Genomic DNA, 22,281 nt, shown 5'->3' with positions numbered 1-22,281 from the left:
GGCGAATTCAACCCAGCATACGTCTCCGCCCCACTGTTTGGCTTCCCGTCCTTTGCTCCCCGGGCTAATCAGACGGATCCCAATCTGGCTTACGTTTCAGCTTCTGGTTTCAACTTTTCGCCCCCCATTCCCGGGCTAACTTGAGAACCCCAAAGTGGCTTTCGTGTCCGCCTTGGCCTGCCCCCCACGGCTTCAATTTCCCTAACATTTTTCTCTACCCGGTATGTTTCCCCAAACTTTCCTCCAACGATATTCCTCCCTCATTTCTCCTGGCCTCTCCCCACAGTCCGCATCCGAGTCTGTTCTAGCTTTCACTTTCGCTTTCGACCTTAGAGATTTCTCCCAGCTTCCCCCCGTAGTCCGTATCTGAGTCTATGCCTAGGCTTTCAATAGCTTCTTCCGGCTCCTTTTTCGTCCGGCTTTTCCCTAGGCTGTTTGCTAGTCTCTCTCTCCGATATTTTCCCTAGGCTGTTTGCTAGTTTCTCTCTCCGATATTTTCCCTAGTTCTTCCCGTTTCTTCCCTCCTATGTTTCATATCCGTCCTAAGTTTCCTATCCGAGTCACGTTTCTTCCCTCCTAAGTTTTCTATCCGTCCTAGGTTTCCTATCCGTCCTAGGTTTCCTATCCGTCCTAGGTTTCCTATCCGAGTCACGGCACCATTATGTCACTCCCCGTCTTCATGGGGGAACGACACTAAACCCTGCCTAGGCTTCATATCCGAGTCACGGCACCATTATGTCGCTCCCCCTCTTCGTGGAGGAACGACACAGGACCCTGCGCTGTTCTTTCGTCTGCTCGGCTCTCCCCGGGTTTGCTGCTGGTTCTTCCCGGGTTGGCTACTATCCCTTCCACCTCCGTGGAAGGGCAGTTCCCCCTGGCCACATTCCCCACTTCCGCAGGGGAGCGGCACACCGCCGGCCGGCTTTCTCAGGGGCTGCACGGGTATTCCTTCAGCTAGATGTTCCCCATAGATGTTCCTGGTGCATGCCGTTTCTCTCCTCCTTTATAGTCCTCCTCCGCCAATCCTAACTCGGCTGCCCACATGCCGAGTACGCTGCTCTCCTCCAATCAGGAGTAGGTCCTACAGTTTATTAGTTGAACTGGAGGCAGCTGTGCGGAAGCTGTTTACTTCTCTCCCAGTGCCATATTGTGGGAGAGCAGATGCATAGAATAAGTCTTAATTCCAGTAACTCAGTCTAGTCCGGTCTGCTCCCCACAACAGACTGCTGCCAGTTTCAACAGGAGTTGTATCAACTGACACTATAATGAACAAGACAACAGAATATGTTTCCTCTTAGCTTAGAATGTGTTATAAAATCTCAAGATTTTTATCTATCTAATTTTTAAATAACACTATGTATAGTTTAAATCTGAATGAAACTATCACCTTTTCTGTGAACTCCAAAACAGTACCCATTAGGTCATTAGTCTTTTTTTTTTCTTTCTTTTTTTTTTACAGGCAGAGTGGACAGTGAGAGAGAGAGAGAGAGAGACAAAGTTCTCCTTTTTTTTGCTGTTGGTTCACCCTCCAATGGCCGCCTTGGCCGGCACACCGCGCTGATCCAAAGGCAGGAGCCAGGTACTTATCCTGGTCTCCCATGGGGTGCAGGGCCCAAGCACCTGGGCCATCCTCCACTGCACTCCTGGGCCACAGCAGAGAGCTGGCCTGGAAGAGGGGCAACCGGGACAGAATCCGGCGCCCCGACCAGGACTAGAACCCGGTGTGCTGGCGCCGCAAGGCGGAGGATTAGCCTAGTGAGCCGCGGCGCCAGCCGGTCATTAGTCTTTTACGCGCCTATTTCCAACATCACTTCATGTATGGGATAAGACAGATCTTTTTACTGAGCCTTGAGCTGAAAAATCTTTTCCCAGTTCATCACGTTTCTTATCCACAATACAGAACTTTCTTACTTTTACCAACCCATCAACTGAATAATCTCACCCTTCCTCCCACTAATATGACACATCTCTTTACTCATGTTAAATTCACACATGAATTTTTAATCTAACAGAAGTCAGACAATAAGTAAGTTCAGCTCAAGAAATGAAATGTGATGAAGACTAAAAGAGAACAGTACTATACACACACAGAAGACTGAGGGATGAAATGCTAATTTATATTTTAGAATGATCAGAGAAGTCCTCTCTGATGAAACCTGTGAGCACAGACCTGAACGAGATAGGAAATGAGCCATGGGATGATGTGAAAGAACAACCCCAGGCAGGCAGACAGACAGCACGTGCCAAGGCTATCAAACAAGAACAGCCAGAAGATCAAGACTGATGTTGTGAGCAGAGCAGTACTGGCAAAGACGAGGTCACAGACTCGGGCAGAAGACACGAGGCCAGAAGGAGTGTAGCTTTGATTCCAAGCTACTCTAGGTGTGGCCTTCAGAAGGTGAGGGACACAGTCACATTTCTTTTTCAAAAACAGGTCATTTTTAACCACTAGGCAGAGAATATACTGTAGAAAATAAAGAATAGGAACTGGTGACGAGGCTACATGACAGTCTAAAAATGAAGCATATTATAACATAGGATTAGAATGGAAAGAAGTTGTCATGGTTTTAAAGACCGAAAAAGGGGGACTGAGTTATGACACACAGGGTAAAAACGCCACCTGAAATATGGTATATAATGCTGGTATAATGCTGGTATACCAGCTGCTCCACTTCGATTCCGCTCCCTGCTAATGGCCTGGGAAAAGAAGCAAAAGATGGCCCAAGTGCTTGGGCCCCTGCTACCCACGTGGGAGAACTGAAGAAGCTCTTGGCTTCAGCCTGGCCCAGCCCTTGCCGCTGCAGCCATTTCAGGAGTAAAACAGCAAACAGAAGATCTCGATCTGTAACTCCTTCAAATAAATAAATAAATCTTTCAAAAAAAGAGAGAGAATCAGACTTGCTGATGGAGTGGATATATGGATGTTAGATGTGAGAATGCAAAGATTTTGATAGGGTTCTTCACGTTAAATAACTGCATGAACAGGACGGCACTAAACATTACTGAGGCAGGAATTCTGGGAAAGAACAGAATTGTTGTTTTTGTCTTATATTAGGGGAGAAGGAACGATAACTGGGCATTCTGTTTTCAGGCTGTTAAATTTCAGAAGCCTACCGAATATCCAGGGGAAAATGCTAACAGTGAACTTATCAATATACAGCTCAGGAAAGTCAATGTTGGAAATAAACATTTGGAAATCATCAGCTAATATAGGACATTTAAAGTATAAAACTGGAAAAAACCACATAGAAATTAAGAGTTAAACAAGAAATTAAAAAAAAAAAAAAGGCCAATTCCTAGAAAATGTCAAGAATTACATTTTGGACACGGAAGTAACAAATTAAGAACTGAACAAATGAGTAGCAAAAGAGCCAAAAGAGCCTGGTGCCCCAAATGCTTTCAAAAAGAGAGCAGTCAACACTCCAAATGCTGCGCACAGTGAAGTAAGATAAGAGGAACCAACAGACAGGGCAATCCTCAGCTCTGTGTCAGCCTTACGAAGAGTGACTTGAGAGGGATGGTAAGCATTAAAGCCAGACTGGAGTGGTTTCAAGACTCAGAAGTAAAGAAGACACAATTCTCCTGAAAAGAAAAGAAAATAACAGTAGACAAACTGAGCAATACAGTAGAAATGTAGAACCAAAAACATTTTTAAAAAAGGTACTATTTGGGGGATGGTACTGTGGTATAGCAAGTAAAGCTGCCACCTACAGTTCAGCATCCCACATGGGCGCCAGTTCGAGTCCCAGCTGCTCCACTTCCCATCCAGCTCTCTGCTGTGGCCTGAGAAAGCAGTACAAGATGGTCCAAGTCGTTCGGCCCCTGCAACTATGTGGGAGACCTGGAAGAACCTCTTGGCACCTGGCTTCAGATTGGCCCAGCTCTAGCTGTTTTGGCCAGTTGGGGAGTGAACCAGCGGATGGAAGAACTCTCTCTCTCTCTCTCTCTCTGCTTCTCCTTTTCTCTCTGTATAACTCTGACTTTCAAATAAATAAATAAATCTTTAAAAAAAAAATGCACTATCGCCAGCGCCATGGCTCACTAGGCTAATCCTCCGCCTGCACCACCGGCGCCCTGGGTTCTAGTCCCAGTCGGGGCGTCAGATTCTGTCCCGGTTGCTCCTCTTCCAGTCCGGCTCTCTGCTGTGGGCCGGGAGGGCAATGGAGGATGGCCCAGGTCCTTGGGCCCTGCACCCCATGGGAGACCAGGATAAACACCTGGCTTCTGGCTTCGGATTGGTGCAGCACAGCAGCCGCAACGCACTGGCCATAGCAGCCACTTTGGGGGTGAACCAACGGCAAAAGGAAGACCTTTCTCTCTGTCTCTCTCTAAGTATGCCTGTCAAAAAAAAAAAAATGCACTATCTCACTATGTCTCCTGTAAAGGTAAAAACTGATGGAACAAAAGAAAAACAATAATTTACAGAGGCAAAGCCTCTAAGAGCATGAAGGGAGATGGAATCTACAACAAAGAAGATGGAATTAACTGAAGAGCAAAAACAGCACACACTGCCTGTTAGCGAAGTGTTGCACATATGCACACAGCTGCAGGCAGATTAACATCTTGGTAGGAATATGAAATCTCTTCCCTAAACTTATTTCACAGGGGAAAAGGAAGGAAGGGAGAGAGGGATGAACGACTACATCTATTAAAGAATAGGAACAAATTGAAAAGTACTCACATGCTTCACCATTGAGATAGCCAAGCAGATCTTTTCGGTCAGGTCTTCTAACCACAGGAATATTTTCAGTCTGAATCAAAATTTTAAATTAGGTATTAGCCAAAAAACAACTATATATAAACTGATAAATATCATGCAATGTCTTAATTTATTCCAATATATCTTGACAACATACACTCAAATATCACATTTGTAAAAAAACAAGACTGGGGCCAGCGCTGTGTCACAGCAGGTTAATGCCCTGGCCTGAAGCGACGGCATCCTATACGGGCGCTGGTTCAAGTCCCGGCTGCTCCACTTCCTATCCAGCTCTCTGCTATAGCCTGGGAAAGCAGTACATGATGGCCCAAGACCTTGGGCCCCTGCACCCAAGTGGGAGACCCAGAAGCAGCTCCTGGCTCCTGGCTTCAGATCACACAGCTCCGCTGGTGCAGTCAATTGGATAGTGAACCATCGGATAGAAGACTTCCCCCACCCCCTCGTCTCTCTCTCTCTCTCTCTCTCTCTCTGTAACTCTTTCAAATAAACAAACAAATCTTAAAAAAATGAACAGATTAAAAGAATCTAATAAAAACCTTGAAAAAAAATTTTAACCAACTTTTTTAAAATGTCTATTTTTATTCCATTAGAAAAGCAGAAAGAACTCTTTGATCCACTAGTTCACTCTCCAAATCCTGAAACAGCCAGGGTGGACCAGGTCTCCCACATGGGAGTTGGGAACTCCACCCAGGTCTCTCCCATGGCTGGCAAGCACACAATCACTTGAGTCACAGCCTGCTGCCTCCAAGGGTGTGCATTAGCAAGAAGCTGAACTGGAAGCAGCAAAGCAGAGACTCAAAACCAAGCACTCTGATATGGGATGTGGGGCATCCTAAGCAGCGACTTACCCACTGAGCAAAACACATGCCCACTGAAGATTTTTTAGCCATATTAATTTTTGATAATTTCATTTTTGAAACTCCAGGGAGATATACAAAAAATAATGGAAAGGAAGCAATGACTATTCCTTTTCAAAATATAACGTCAAGTCTTTCTCCTCCACTTAGTCTGAAGTGCTTTCTTTCCCTCACAAAAACCAGAACTCTTCAAAATATTCTGCTTAAACTCTTTCAAATAAATCAAATTAGATAGTAAAACTAAATTCTGATAGGTACATGTTCTATTTAAGTACAGGGAAAAATAGATTATACAGGAAAATATTAGTGGTAGTTGTTTATACATTCTGTATGATATATTTCTTTTTTATCCTTGAATATTATAAATTCTGTAAGCAGGGAAAAACTAAAAAATTAAATCTGAAAAAACTATCCATTTTAATAAAAGGGGTAATTTTCCTATAATTACCTACATGAGCAATTTGTAAAGAGGTAAGTAAAGGAAAACTGCATATTTTAGGTACCAAGTCATGTTTGGACCACAATTTTCCATATAATTTTTCTAATGTAAACAATCAACAGAATGCAAAGCAGTTACTCCAGAGGTGATGCTTAAATTCTTTGTCACCTTATATGAGCAACAATGAAGTAATGATACGTATCAAGGGGCTGGCGCTGTGGCATAGCAGGTAAAGCAACCACCTGCAGTGCCGGCATCCCATATGGGTGCCAGTTGCATTCCTGTCTGTTTCTCTTCCTTTCTAGCTTCCTGCTAATGTGCCTGAGAAAGCAGTAGAAGATGGCCCAAGTCCCTGGACCCGCTGCACCCATGTGGGAGCCTTGAAGGAGCCCCTGGCATCAGATGGGCCTGGCAACGGCCATTTCTGCCTTTTGAGGACTGAACTAGCAGGTCAAAGATCGATCTATCTATCAATAACTCTCTCCGCCTCTGCCTCACTTCAACTCCGCCTTTCAAATTAAGAAATAAATCTTTTTTTTAAAGACTTATTTATTTGAAAGTCAGAGTTACAGAGAGAGAGAGAGGTCTTCCATCCAATGGTTCACTCCCCAATTGGCAGCTAACAGCCGGAGCTGCGCTAATCGGAAGCCAGGAGCCAGGAGCTTCTTCTGGGTCTCCCACATGAGTGCAGGGGCCCAAGGACTTGGGCCATCCTCCACTGCTTTCCCAGGCCATTGGAGAGAGCTGGACTGGAAGTGGAGCAGCTGGGTCTCAAACCGGGGCCAATACTGGCGCTTTAGGCCAGGGCGTTAACCCGCTGCGCGACAGCACCGGCTCCAATAAATCATTTAAAAAAATTAAAAAGAAACTTTTAGCATCTTTGGTCAAATACCTTACCAGCAGTGAATGCTGACTAAATAGCTTCTCAAAAATGAGCTATATTTACCATTTAAAACTTAAGTTATTTTTAAAGTTCTGGCTATTATAAAATAGGGTTAAGTTTTTGTTTCCCCCTATGAGTATATAAAGTTTAAAAGCCTACAAACATTTTTGTACTTTCTTGAACTGGTCTACATAGAATAATGTAAATACTTAAAATAGTGGAACTAATTTTATTTAGATTACTGTCATACTGACAGTTGGTCACTACTGAGTTTATATGACTGCCATGAGGGAATATGTAAGTCTATTCAAATAGGCACTTTAGGTCAGAAAGAGTATTTCAAAAATGGTCTGCTCCTACCAAAGAGCAGTAACACAAAGAGAAGACAACAGCCAGAACTGGTACAACCCCAGAATTTTAGAATTCTTCTTTTCCAATGTGGCAAATATGAGTATTTAAGAAAAAAGAGATGGGCATTGTAGCATCGTGAGGTGAGCTATTGCTTGGGACACCTGCACGCCATGAGTGCCAGTTTGAGTCCCCTCCTTGCTATTACACCTGGGAAGCAGCAGACCAGCTCCTGCTAGTATACCTGGGAAACAACAGACACAGCCCAAGTACTTGGGTCCCTACTACCCATTTGGAAAACCTGGATAGAGTTCTAGGCTCCCGGCTTCAACCTCGCCAGACTACACTTTGGTCGCCATTTGTGAAGTGAACTAGCAGATGGAAGAGCTCTCTCTCTCTCTGTCACTGCGCATTTCAAGTAAGTAAATGAATAGATTTACTTTTAAAGGAAAAGAAAAATAAAAGAGCCAAATCTTAGATGACCACGAGTCCTGAAGTTCACAGTAACTACAGTTGTCAGCCATGTGTTACAACCATTCCTCAACAAAATGATCTGAAAATCAAACGCAAATATTTAAATCATTTCATTACTCTGAAAAGAATGTATATATCCAAAAAAACTGTAATTACTGTCCATTCCTAAAATCTAGTATGATTTAAAGTAACTCTACAGAGCAATATCACTATTTTTTTCTATTTACCAAGTAGTTTCACCCTTTCTAATTTTTTAAATAACTACTTAAGACTAAGTATATATTTCTTGCTCAGAGAAGAGATCCTTGGGGCCATCACTGTGGTACAGCAGGTTAAACTGCCTGCCCAGCATCCCATATGGGCATCAGCTCGCATCCCAGCTGCTCTGCTTCTGATCCAGCTTCTTGCGAAAGAGCCTGGGAAAGCAAGGAAGACGGCCCACGTACCTGGGCCCCTGCAACCACATGGGAGACCCACTGCCATTTGGGGAGTAAAGCAGCAGATGGAAGATCTCTCTCTGGCCCTCCCTCACTCTCTCTGTAACTCAGCCTTTCAAATAAATAGAAAAGAGTGAGTCTTGTGTTTAGTACGTACAAAGCCCATCAGGCAACGGGATACTTTCTCAATTCCGTTAAATAGCACGGTACTGTTTCGAAGGCACCTCAAGTAAGTCAGAAACCTCAGTAATTACTAGTTGGAAGAGAAGCAAAGTTCATAAATGGAAATTTCACACAGCTGAATGCAATTCAGCAACAGTGTTAGATAATTCAAAAACTACTGTGATGACAGACAATGAAAAGCTAGCATACTTCTGTTTCAAGAACAGTAAGAAATGGGAGGGGCCAGCACTGTGGAACAGTGGGTAAAGCCACTGCTGGTAGTGCTGGAATCCCACTTGGGCGCCTGTGAGAGTCCAAGATGCTCTACTTCCAATTCAGCTCCCTGCTAATGTGCCTGGGAAAGCAGCAGAGGATGGCCCAACTCCTTGGGCTCCTGTACCCATGTGAGAAAGCAGAAGAAACTCCTGACTCCTGGCTTTGGTCTGGCCAAGCTCCACCTGTTGTGAGCAGTGAGCCAACAGATGAAAGATCTTCTCTAACTCTACTTTTCACGTAAATGAATCTTTAGAAAAAAAAGGGGGGGGCGGGGGAGGAAGCAATATTTATAGAGTGTGGGGAGCAGCCCGGACTGGACTGAGTTACTGGAATTAAGACTTATTCTATGCATCTGCTCTCCCACAATATGGCGCTGGGAGAGAAGTAAACAGCTTCCGCACAGCTGCCTCCAGTTCAACCAATAAACTGTAGGACTTGCTCCTGATTGGAGAGCAGCGTACTCGGCGTGTGGGCAGCCGAGTTGGGATTGGCGGAGGAGGACTATAAAGGAGGAGAGAGACGGCATTCACCAGGAACATCTAAGAGGAACATCTAAGAGGAACATCTACCTGAAGGAACACCTGTGCAGCCCCCAAGAGAGCCGGCCGGCGGTGTGCTGCTCCCCTGCGGAAGTGGGGAATGTGGCAGGGGGAACCGCCCTTCCACGGAGGTGGAAGGGACGGTAGCCAACCCGGGAAGAACCAGCAGCCAACCCGGGAAGGACCAGCAGCAAACCCGGGGAGGGCCGAGCAGACGAAAGAACAGCGCAGGGTCCTGTGTCGTTCCTCCACGAAGAGGGGGAGCGACATAATGGTGCCGTGACTCGGATAGGAAACCTAGGACGGATCCCCCTTTCTTTTTATTTTTTGGCGTTGATACGCGCCTGTCTTCGGCGTCCCGCGGCACACACTCTGCTCTACTTGCTAGAGTTGCCACAGGTTCTTACAAGTCCTATCAATCAGGCAAACCGAATCCGGGTCCTCTCTTCGCCATGTTGTGAGGAGGTTTTTAGGCGCTGATGCGTGCCTGTGTTCGGTGCCCTGCAGCGCATGCTCTGCTCTGCCTGCAGGGGCTTACAAGCCCTAACAATCAGGCAAACCGAATCCAAGCCTTCTCATTGCCGTATTGTGGGGGAGACTTATTAGTGTTGGTTCGTGCCTATCTTCGGTGACCTGCAGCTCATACTCTGGTCGAGCTGCTTGCTGGTGCTTACCGCCTTAATCAGGCAGACCGAATCCAAGCCTCCTAATTGCTGTATTGTGGGGAGGCCTTACTGATGTTAATTCGTGCCTGTCTTCGGTGACCTGCGGCGCATAAGCTGCTAGCCGCCGCAGGTGCTCATCACCTCATTAATCGGGCAGACCGAATCCAAGCCTTCTAATTGCAGTATTGTAGGGAGGCCTTTCTATTTCTCTATCTCCGGGCATTCCTATTTCTCCCATTTTACCTCTGTCTGCCAACATTCCCATTTCTCTCATTTTACTTCTAAACTTCTGTTTCTCTTATCCCTGCGGCTTTCCGGCGCCTGCCCCGAGGCTGCTTCTCGGCGGCTTTCCGGCTCTGAGCCGCTTCAGCCCGCGCCTCTCTCATCTGCGCGGCTTCTCGGCTCTGCACGGCTCGGCTTTGCGCGCACACTCCGCGGTCTCGCACTAGCCCTTTCGTGTCTGAACCACGGCCTCGCGCCAGCCCCGCATTCCCTATTTATTCACGCCCCGTGCACTCTCTGCACGCGGCGGCTTCCGCGGGTCACACAGCATAGCTTGCGTCTCCGCCACTAGCATTCAATCTAAGTTCCCCGGGCTAACCTGGCGAATTCAACCCAGCTCACGTTTCTGCGCCTTTCGGTCTGGCTTCCCGTCCTTTGCTCCTCAGGCTAATCTGACGGATTCCAACCTAGCTCATACGTCTCCGCTTCTGGTTTCAACTCTTCGCCCCCCCATTCCCGGGCTAACTTGAGAATCCCAAAGTGGCTTTCGTTTCCGCCTCGGCCTGCCCCCCGCGGCTTCAATTTCCCTAACATTTTTCTCTACCCGGTATGTTTCCCCAAGCTTTCTTCCAACAATACTCCTCCCTCATTTCTCCTGGCCTCTCCCCACAGTCCGCATCCGAGTCTGTTTGTTCTAGCTTTCACTTTCGCTTTCGACCTTAGAGATTTCTCCCAGCTTCCCCCCGTAGTCCGTATCTGAGTCTATGCCTAGGCTTTCAATAGCTTCTTCCGGCACCTTTTTCGTCCGGCTTTTCCCTAGGCTGTTTGCTAGTCTCTCTCTCCGGTAATTTCCCTAGGCTGTTTGCTAGTCTCTCTCTCCGATATTTTCCCAGTTCTTCCCGTTTCTTCCCTCCTAAGTTTGCTATCCGACCTAGGTTTCCTAATCCGAGTCATTTCTTCCCTCCTAAGTTTCCTATCCGTCCTAGGTTTCCTATCCGAGTCACGTTTCCTATCCGAGTCACGGCACCATTATGTCGCTCCCCCTCTTCGTGGAGGAACGACACTAAGCCCTGCCTAGGCTTCGTATCCGAGTCACGGCACCATTATGTCGCTCCCCCTCTTCGTGGAGGAACGACACAGGACCCTGCGCTGTTCTTTCGTCTGCTCGGCCCTCCCCGGGTTTGCTGCTGGTCCTTCCCGGGTTGGCTGCTGGTTCTTCCCGGGTTGGCTACCGTCCCTTCCACCTCCGTGGAAGGGCGGTTCCCCCTGCCACATTCCCCACTTCCGCAGGGGAGCAGCACACCGCCGGCCGGCTCTCTCGGGGGCTGCACAGGTGTTCCTTCAGGTAGATGTTCCTCTTAGATGTTCCTGGTGAATGCCGTCTCTCTCCTCCTTTATAGTCCTCCTCTGCCAATCCCAACTCGGCTGCCCACACGCCGAGTACGCTGCTCTCCAATCAGGAGCAAGTCCTACAGTTTATTGGTTGAACTGGAGGCAGCTGTGCGGAAGCTGTTTACTTCTCTCCCAGCGCCATATTGTGGGAGAGCAGATGCATAGAATAAGTCTTAATTCCAGTAACTCAGTCCAGTCCGGGCTGCTCCCCACAATAGAGTAATACATTTCATACTTAATTTTAAGTATGTACTTACAAATAAGTTGAAACAAAAATTAAAAGCAGACATGTGTTTATTTCAATTGTAACTCAAAAAAATTATGTGCATTCTACCAAAAATAATATGAGGAGTTTTACTTAAAAAAATTAAATATTACTCTTCTGGAGCACTTTTCTTGGGCATTTATGGCAATTTATCCTATCATACAGCATCACACGCAAGTAACTTGGAACCCTACTTATTCTCTATTACAAAAGGATACTTCAGAAAGTTTTTGGAAAAATGGAATTGAAAAATAAGTTTATTTTTATACAAAATATTTTGAAATCTATGTATGCCTTTTCCATAATATACATTTTCCATGAACTTTCTGAAGACGTCCTGTACGTGTGAGTATCCAAATTTTTCCACCAAAATAAATTTATCTTTTAATCCCATTTTCCACAAATTTTCTGAAAGGTTTCTATGATGAAGAATCTCATCATCACAGACCCTGTGAAACAGCTCCTTGAAAGGTCCTGAAGATTTCCTGGGCAGGGCAGGCACTGTGGTGGGTGGGCTAAGCCTCAGCCTGAGACGCCAGAGTGCCATTTTGGCTCCGGTTCGTGTCCCAGTTGCTCCTTTTCCGATCCAGTTTTCTGTGAATGACCTGGTAAAGCAGTGGAGGATGGCCCAAGTGCTTGGACTTCTGCACATATGTGGGAGACTCAGAAGGAGCTCCTGGCTCCTGGCTTCAGATGGACCCAGCTCCAGCCATTGTAGCCATCTGGGGAGTGAACCAGTGGATAGAAGACCTTTCTCTCTGTAACTCTGCCTCTCAAATAAATATATAAATATTAAAAAAAAAAAAAAGGATTTCCTGATTTTCTTCAGAGAAAGCTGATAAAATGGAAAACAAATGAACTTATCAACAGAGTATGAAAATAATTACATTAAATGTATTAAAAAAATAAAGTTCTAGTCCCAGTCGGGGCGCAGGATTCTGTCCCGGTTGCCCCTCTTCCAGGCCAGCTCCTGCTGTGGCCCGGGAGTGCAGTGGAGGATGGCCCAAGTGCTTGGGCCCTGCACCCCATGGGAGACCAGGATAAACACCTGGCTCCTGCCTTCGGATCAGCACAATGCGCTGGCCACAGCGCGCTGGCTGCAGTGGCCATTGGAGGGTGAACCAACAGCAAAGGAAGACCTTTCTCTCTGTCTCTCTCTCTCTCACTGTCCACTCTGCCTGTCAAAAATTTTAAAAAAAAATTTTTTTTAAAAAAAAGGTGTCTGTTAGTGGATTCTTTTGACAAAGAAAAGTTTCTTGGTGATTAAACTAGAGTTCCAAAGCATCAAAGTCCTTCCACAGGTTTACAGATTTTTTATAACATCCCTGTAAGTGCATTTAAAAACTTCCACACACGGGCCACGCTGTGGCGTAGTGAGTAAAGCCACCACCTGTGGTGCTTTACTCCCATATGGGCGCCGGTTCAAGTTCCCGCTGCTCCACATCTGACCCAGCTCTCTGCTGTGGCCTGGGAAAGCAGGAGAAGATGGCCAAGTCCTTGGGCCCCTGCACCCGTGTGGCTTCCGACTGGTGCAGCTCTGGACGCTGAGCCAATTGGGGAGTAAATCAGCGGATGGAAGATCCCACTCTCTCTCTCTGCCTCTTCTTCTCTCCCCATGTAACTCCAACATTCAAATAATAAATAAATAAATCTTAAAAAAAAAATTTCTACACTGCTATAAACAAGACCTACGCTTTGCATGATAAAATTAAAAATTTGGGTAAGTCACAAAGTAGCCAAATTTTGACCATACAGGAGACTTTCAAACCTTTTATTCTTTAGATATGAAACCCACAAAGGAAGTTACCCATGCCAAATGAGATCTACTATCAATGAACAAAAAAGAAAAGTTTTAAAATGAAAGGTACTTACAGCTGCTCGCCGAACATAGACAGGATGAGAAAGGTGCACATTATTCAGTAGAAATAGGATGGAGTCCAATGTGTAGTACTCTCTAGGCTGGCCTTCCTTTCCAGTCCTAGAATAATTGAGATTTTTATCACAATTCCAAGTCAACTCTCCAGACTTCGTTATATGTTGTAATTTATCTTGCACCCAGTGCAAGATATATTTAACAACATATTTGACACAGTTAACAGAAACACAGGTAAAGTATAAAATCGAATAAGCAGACTTCCATTAGATTAAAATGAACACAAAAGAGACATGACAAACGCGAGAAGCCGGGAAAGCACAGAAGTTACCCTTTAAGATGAGATACTTGTAAGTAGACACACACACACTCTTCTCTATTTAGGCCCAAAGAACTGTCTGGTATCTGTGAACAGAGAAATCTCACTAGTTACAGATTGGAGAGAATCTCTAAGAGAAAAGAACAGGATTTCATGAGAAGCACAACCACCAGCACTGGTGGCGAATTTACAATCAATTTATCGCGGGGCTCTTGCTAAACAGACCGCTGTTGGGCAACATTCCTAACCATGTTACAGAAAAGGTAGCAATGATTCTTAGGACAGCACTGAAATCAGACCACTGACTCCACACCAAACTGTGACTCCACCTGTGATTAAAACCATGTAAGCTAGCGGTACAGGCTTAATTCAAGCCCATGCACTACTTCATTCCAATCCCACATTTCTTCTTGACATCTAGAAACATCAAAGTACGATTTGAATTCAGCTGAATACCACGCACTATTCTCCATAAGTAATGCACTTTGCAAACCTCTGCCAGTATCTCCACTTTTCCTCTAAATCAATGTATTTCAAACCACAAAGTACGAAGAAACACTGTACTACGAAACTCAGTAAAGCCAATATAGACTTTTTGTAGGATATGAAAAAGAGAAACGCACTGCAGGGAATAGTACTGTGCGATGCTTCACATACATGTGCATAAATGCACTCGCATACAAACAAAAATAATTTCTTGGTTGAATTCGCTGCTGAAAAAGCCTGAAATCTGCTGTGAGCACTGCTTTTTCACTGGCTGTCAAACATTTCCTTTCCGAGTCTGACGCCCGTGAGCACACAGTTCCCTCACCCGAGAAGGCGGGATGCACCGTTTCGGTGCAGAATTCCGACCCATTCCTCAGAGCCTACTCCCTTGTTCACGCAAGGAAACCTGTTGGATGGGAACACGCGGAAAACACGTCCATGCACACTCCCCGCAACACCCCAACCAGAAGTGACGGCTGCTTTCCAGGGAGCGAGGGAGCATCCCGCATCACAGCGGCGGGGTCCTCTCCTCTATCCACGTAGGGCGACCCACGCTGGGGCAGGACGGACCGCTGGGACTGCTCCGACCCAACCGCTCCTGCCTCCTAAGTCTTGCTTGATGACGTTTTACGCGCGGAAAAAAAAAATGCAATCTCGAATGTCATTCCGTCTGCCTGTGCAAACTCTCTGAAGGGATCACAAGGCAGGAGAACTCGGAAGGCTGTCACTTCACCAAGGCTTCGTGAGCTCACTTCACCGCACGGGAAAAACTAGAGAGACCCGGACGCCTCAAAAAGCCGACTTCCATCCACTCCCCAGGCAGAAGGCAGTAGCAAAGTTGGGACCCAGGGCTCTCACCACACCAGCGCCCGAGAGGCCGGACACGGGGATCGAACCCGTCTCCGGACGCTCCCCCGAACCGCGGCCACCCGCGGCACCCCCGCACGCTTCTGCCACCCGCGCTCCACGCCACTGCAGCAGGCACTGTCCCCGGGACGGGGGGAGCCCTGTGGCCGGCCGCCCCCGCGCACAGCACACCGACACCCCGCGCCCCTTTGTGCACCCCTGCGCAGGTGGCCCCGGCGGCCCCGCCCCCGGCCCCCCGAGGCCGGCACGGACGCCCGGCGCCCGGGGCGGCCCCTCCTCGCCCTCGAAGCGCAACTTGGCGCCCGCCACAGAAACTTTTCCCCCCGCCTCAGCGCGCCCGGGTCTCGCGGCCCCCCACGGGCGGCCGCGGCGGCGGGGTCGGCGGCGGGGGCGCCCGGGGGCGCCGCACTCACCCCCACACCACGTAGTTGGTCTTCACGTTCTTGGGCCAGGAGAACTCGCCGAAGATCACCTCGTCCCCCTTCACCACGATCTCCTTCTTCTGGATGTTGTACTGTCGCAGGACGCTGAGCACGTCCGCCATCTTCTCCCTTCGCCGCCGCCGCCGCCGGCCCGGGCGCCGCCGCCGCCGCCGCCGCGCCTGCCGCCGCCGCCGCCGCCGCCTCGCCCTCTCCCGGCTGCCGCTCCGCCGCCGCCGCCGCCGCCGCCGCCGCCGCCGCGGCGCGCCCACAGCAGCAGCACCAACAGCCGCCCTCGCCCACGACAGCAGCAGGGGCAGCAGCCACCCAGGCCGCCAAGGACCCCGCGCTGGAAGGCAAGGCCCCGCCGCCGGCTGCCCGCGGAGAACGCCTGACTGCGCGCCTCCAGCGCCGCACGGCCGCCGCCAGGGGGAGCCGCGGTCGCCAGGGAAAGAAAGTGCCCCTCCCAGGCTCCCCCGCGGCACCGAGCCGACTCCCTCCGCGGATCGCCGAGCGCAGGGACGCGCCGCCCACGCACGGCGACGCACGGACGCGCAGCGCGGGGCCGGGCGCGCGCGCGCTCGGCGGCGGCGGCAGGTGCACGCGCACCTGCGCGGCGGCCCCGGCGCGGGCTCTGAGCCCCTCGGCGGCTCACGTGGCTCGCGGCGCGAGGCTCGCGGGCCTCTGGCCGAAGGCCCGGTGGGGCCCAGGCGTTACCTGGGCGGGTGGGTCGGGCCCACTCCTACCTCTGGGTGTCTAGGGCTTGCTGGTCCGGATGAGCCCCTGTACAGGTGGTGTTGGGGTGGGTTTGCAAAGCGGCACCTGGCACCGCTGATTGTTGGAGCCTGCTCACCTCTCTCCCCTGTACCCTGCATCAGGTGGTCAGTGGGGTGAGGGGGATGGGTTAATGCACGAGGACGGTGAAAAGCACCCAACAAGTCAAGAAAACACCAAGAATACGAGAGCTGCCCGCGCCAGGCCTCGAACCTAGTATTCCACGACGGCCCTTTCTCCCGGCCAGCCTCAGGGTGCGACAGGTGCCTCCGCTGGGAGGTGCACATGGGAGGCTCGATGGGGTCCGTGAGACACTGGCCACGTTGGAGAAGTTCGAGATGCCATGGCCTGGGTGCCGTAATCAAAAAGCCCTGTAAGTCCCGGATGTTTTTGTAACCTTTTCCTGTGTCAGGAGGGAGCAGGGGCGATTTTGTGGCTGGCAAATGCTTTGACCTGCTTTAGGGGAAAAAAAAATCCATTTTTGTTAACGTGCCCAGTAGGGGGATGTGGGTCAGTTCTGATCTCTAGCGGTTCTACCGCTGTGAATTTGACATGTTTCGTCTGTTCTACCAGGATTGTCACCCTTGTGATGTTTTCCTGAACCACATCCCAAGCTCAAAAGAACTGCACTTTTTGTGCCACTCACCTGGATCAGACACCTCCTGTTACTTGGTTTTCCTTGTTAGTTACCTTACCTCCATCCTACAAAACTAAAGGGCGGGCAGGCGCCGCGGCTCACTAGGCTAATCCTCCACCTAGCAGCGCCGGCACACCGGGTTCTAGTCCCAGTCGGGGCGCCGGATTCTGTCCCGGTTGCCCCTCTTCCAGGCCAGCTCTCTGCTGTGGCCCGGGAGTGCAGTGGAGGATGGCCCAAGTGCTTGGCCTCTGCACCCACATAGGAGACCAGGAGAAGCACCTGGCTCCTAGCTTCGGATCAGCGCGGTTGGGGGGTGAACCAACAGCAAAGGAAGACCTTCTTTCTGTCTCTCTCTCTCACTGTCCACTCTGCCTGTCAAAAAAAAAAAAAAAAAAAAAAACCTAAAGGGCGGTACACCTGCATGGTCATGGTCATAGCCTTGTGTCTTGCCTGTTATTTGGTACATAATAGGCCCCTCAGCCCAGTCCAGTTTCAAATAATACAATACTATATTGCTTCATAGCTAGTGTGGCCCCTCATAATAAAATAATCTTAATTTCCAAGCTGTGTGCAATCCATGCCTATAATCACTCTTCAAACAGTTCATGGGAAATGTTTGTTATGGAAAACTATGGGTTTGAAAATTGCACCAAAATAAACTTACCTTTTCATTCCATTTTCCATGAATTTTTGTTGTCCTCGCATATCTCCATACATATGCGAGGGAGAGTTCTGCCTTCCACTTTTTCACTCCCCAAATGCCCACAACAGCCAGGGCCAAGCCAAAGCCGGAAGCCCAGAAATCAGTCTGGTCCCCCAGCAAGTGAGAGAGACCCGAGTACGTGAGCCACTGTCTCCCAGGGTGTGCATTAGCAGGAAGCTGGCTCAGAAGCAGAGAAGCTAGAACTTGAACAGGGCACCCCACTGTGAGTTAAGGGCATTCCAAGTTTGGATTTATGCAGGAATTTAACAGCTGCACCACATGCCTGCCCTTCTTTACATTTTTTAAATGTATTTATTGGAAAGAATGACAGAGAAGGAGGGAGAGATCAAGAGAAGAGACCTTCTATGTACTGATTCACTCCCCAGATGGCCACAAAGGCCAGTGCTGGGCCAAGGTGAAACCAGGAATCAGGAACTCTCTCCAGGTCTCCCACATGGATTGCTGGGGCACAAGTACTTGGTCCAGCCTCTGCTACTTTCCCAGGCACATTAGCTGGGAGCTGTATCAGAAGTGGAGCAGCACTTCAATAATGGAATGCCGGCATTGCAAGTGGGGGCTTAACCCCCACCTCAACGTCTGCCCTCTCCTTTACTTTTGAAGAAAAATTTCACAAAGTACAGAATTCTAGTTTGATGAGGATTATTTTTTCTCAGAATGTTAAATATTTCATTTAATTTTCTTGTTTGCATGGTTTCTAAGAAGTTTGATGAAATTCCTATCTTTATTCATCTATAAAGTTTTTTTTTTTCCCAAAGCTTTTTCAATGAACACAATGTTAGTATATATTAATGGGGGACAGCATGATAATTTGATTAAAATACACAGTGTGTAATGATCAAAGCAAGATATGTAGCATTTCCATCTTATCAAACCTTTATTGTGGGCCGGCACCGTGGCTCACTTGGTTAATCCTCTGCCTGCGGCACCGGCATCCCATATGGGCACCAGGTTCTAGTCCTGGTTGCTCCTCTTCCAGTCCAGCTCTGTGCTGTGGCCCGGGAGGGCAGTGGAGGATGGCCCAAGTGCTTGGGCCGCTGCACTCACATGGGAGACCAGGAGGAAACACCTGGCTCCTGGTTTCAGATCGGTGCAGTTCCGGCCATAGTGGCCATCTTGGGGGTGAACCAATGGAAGGAAGACCTCTCTCTCTGTCTCTCTCTCTCACTATCTATATCTCTACCTGTCAAATAAATACTTATAAAAAAACCTTTATTGATTTTATGTTACCAACCTTCAGTCTGCTTTTCTTCTAGCTACTTTGAAAGATGTAATAAGTTGTTGTAGACCATAGTTAATATAGTATGCTATATAACTCCAGAACTAATCCTTCCTAACTGTATTTTGGTATCTGTTAACAGAATTTTTAATGATTTTTCTGAAATTTAAAAATTATATAACTAGGTGTAGTTTTAAGTTGTAAGTGTGTGTATGGGTGTGTGTGTGTGTGTGTGTGTGGATTTGAAAAGGCAGAAAGACAGATTTTCCATCTGTTGGTACCTTATAGATGCCCTCAACAACTGGGGCTAAGCCAGGCCAAAACCAAGAGCTAGGAACTCCCTCTAGGTCTCCCTGTTGTCTTCCAGAAAGTAGATTAGCAGGAAGCTGGAATTGGAAGCAGAGTGGAGACTCCATCTGAGGACTCCAATATGGGGTGCAGGTAACCCAAGTGGTGTTTTAACCACTATGCCAAACACATGCCCCTTTTGTGGCTGTTTTTGCATTTGTCCTCCTGATGTTCTCTGAGTTCCTGGACCTGTGGTTTTGGTATCTGACATTGGGGAAATCCTGTCATTATTGATTCAAGTATTTACGTCCCTTTCTCTTTTCACTTGATGTTCCTTGTAAAGAGTTGACTAGGACTTGCCGCCAAAACTCATGCAGATGTTTACACTCGATGTCTTAAGGGTGGAGACTTATCGAATGGTGGCTTGGAGGTGGGTCTGGTGAGTGGTGTTTTAGGTCTTTGGGAGCATGGCCTTGAAGGGTGGTTCCCAAGAGCGTATTTATTATTTTGAGCTCAAGTTTGGCCTGCCTCCCTTTCTGCTTCCTGGTCACTGTGTGGTCATTCCTCCACACCTGCCTTGGCCACTGTTCACAGATGCTGCTTTTAGGGCCACCCAACCCTGACCTGTAAGCTCCAAACTTTAAGCTGCAAGAAACCTTGTCTTGTCCAAGAAGCTCCTCTTGGTACTTCAGTTGAAGAAATAAAAAGTGGACTAAGTCATTTCCATGACGTCTACATTACACCTCCGTAGATGTCACAATCCTTGGGTACTGTTCTGTTTTTTCTCTTTATTCTCTGCTTTTTAGTTTTGGAGGCATGTCCGGTCTACTAATAAGCCAGTAAGAGGCTTTCTTCACTTATGTTGTGGTGTTTCTGATCTCTACTGTTTCTTTTTGGTTCTTTCTCAGGATTTCCATCCCTCTGTTTGCATTGGCCGCCTTTTCTTGCAAGCTGTATGCCTCGTCCATTAGCATCCCAAGCATATTAATCATTGTTTTAAATACCCTACCTGATCGTTCAAACAGCCCTGCCATGTCTGTTTCAGGTGCTCGTGCTGTCTCCTCAAATTGTGTACTTTGAATTTTAGTGTGCCTTATAATTTTTTGTTGATAACTGGACATGATGTACTAAGTAAGAGAATCTGCTCTAAATAGACCTTAGTGACGTGACGTTTAGGTGTCAGGAGAAGGGAAGCCTTCTGCAGTCCCAGGTTAACTCCCAGTCTTCTAGCAAGCGTGTACCACTGCACTGGGGACCTCGCTTGTGCTGCTCAGCTTACTGCACCCCCTTAGCCCTAGGTGTAACACAAGATGGCCAGAGTGATCTGCAGTCCAGTGTCCCCTTCTCCCATTTGGAAGACTAGAGCTAGTTGGAGTTGGGCACTTTCCGTCTCCAAGGTCAGCTAGGCTCCAATAAAACCCCCACAAGATTCAGACTCTGATCAACTAGCTTTGTTACAGACCTTGTTAAGAAAAACAAAGTACGCTGGTATATTTCAAAATTATCCCTATTCCCTTCCCCTGCTAGAAAATTAGGAGATTTGTCCAGACATTACTGTGAGAGCCCGGTTGAGCTCAAGGAGGCAAAATCTTCAAACATATGAAAGCTTCCTTGTGACTGAGTGCCCCTAAGTTTTTTTTTTTTTTAAGATTTATTTATGTATTTGAAAATCAGAGTTACACAGAGAAGGAGAGGCAGAGAGAAAGAGGGAGAGGGGTAGGGAGAGAGAAAGAGAGAGAGAAAGAGAGAGAGAGACTCTTCCATCTTCAGGTTCACTCCCCAAATGGCCGCAATGGCGAGAGCTGGGCTGATCCAAAGCCAAGAGCCAGGAGCTTCCTCTGGGTTTCCCGCATGAGTGCAGGGGCCCAAGCACTTGGGCCATCTTCTACTGCTTCCCCAGGCCATACTAGACAGCTGGATCAGAAGAAGAGCTGGGACTTGAACTGGTGCCCATATAGGATGCCAGCATTGCAGGCGGTGGCTGTACCCACTATGCCACAACGCTGACCCCTCAGCTTTTTCTTGATGTTAGGATAAAATGGTGACTTCCAAGCTACTTATGTGCAGAACCAATGTATGTGGTTTTTGCCTAGTGTTGTTCAGGCATCAAAATTTTACTTATTAACTGATTTAATTAGTTGTTGACAATCTTACAAATAGTTAACAATCTAGAATTTTCATTTTTACTAACATTAAATTCTTAATATTTTATTTTTGACAGGCAGAGTAGACAGTGAGAGAGAGAGACAGAGAAATTCTTAATATTTTTAGCACTGTGACAATTTAATAAAAGTTAACCTTTTTAACAAAGACATCTCTTATTACCATTTCATTTGATTGGATACAGTTACAAATATCTTATTTGAATATGTACATACACACACATGTGCAAGTTTAAATATGTTATAGAAACTGATCATTTATTTATTTAACTCACAATGTATCAACTGTAGGATGTTTAAATCATAAGAAGTTTAACTACTAATTTAGCTGTTTTAAAGAAAAACTTGGGCCCTTGACAGTTTTATTTAACCATACAATCAAAAAGCCAGGACTTACTAAACCACAACATAAGAATACAAATGAGGCGGTTTCTCCTACCTTACCTAAGATATCCCCTGCCTCTTTCAGACAAGAGTACAATTTCCTCATGAGGGATTCTTCCCTTTTGGTTCTAAAGAACCTCTAATATGAACAAACTTATTCTTGTTAAAAGTAGACATAGTGGACAGTGACAATCCAGACTGACCTTGGTAAAGAACCTTGCCTGTTAGATGAGCATACATATTAACATGGCAGTGTGAAATCATGAGGGAAGAGGTTTAGGGCAAGGAAGAGGCAGTTTTCAGTGGAGAAAATCCTGTGTGAAATGCAGTGTCCTCTACAGATGGTATTTTGCAGCTCAAGTCCTTGGAAACTGCCAAAGGCTTATAGTTAACCACACAGTTTGGGCAACACTCCTGATTGCAAGTAGATGGAATTAAACAAAGCAGGGACAC

At 47.4% G+C, this 22,281-nt stretch overlaps 1 protein-coding gene across 3 annotated transcripts in view; it reads right to left on the bottom strand.

Moving 5' to 3' along the window:
- Window positions 1-16,058, bottom strand: part of CDC73 (cell division cycle 73) — a 141,417-nt gene extending 125,359 nt beyond the window's left edge. For all 3 annotated transcript variants that reach the window (XR_016219483.1, XM_002717688.6, XM_070054912.2), the window contains exons 1-3: window positions 15,638-16,058; window positions 13,552-13,657; window positions 4,682-4,751 (exon numbers count right to left, since the gene is read on the bottom strand). Coding sequence is in view for 2 of the 3 variants with exons in the window: in XM_002717688.6 (XP_002717734.1) it covers window positions 4,682-4,751; window positions 13,552-13,657; window positions 15,638-15,768 (307 nt within the window). In the remaining variant the exon portion in view is untranslated. The remainder of the gene's footprint in view (window positions 1-4,681; window positions 4,752-13,551; window positions 13,658-15,637) is intronic.
- Window positions 16,059-22,281: the final 6,223 nt, after the last annotated feature.

The sequence above is a fragment of the Oryctolagus cuniculus genome, chromosome 13 (genome assembly GCF_051225735.1).
Source record: "Oryctolagus cuniculus isolate XC-2025 breed Fujian yellow rabbit chromosome 13, ASM5122573v1, whole genome shotgun sequence".
Lineage (NCBI taxonomy): Eukaryota > Metazoa > Chordata > Mammalia > Lagomorpha > Leporidae > Oryctolagus > Oryctolagus cuniculus.
This window is presented reverse-complemented; position numbering and strand designations above follow the sequence as displayed.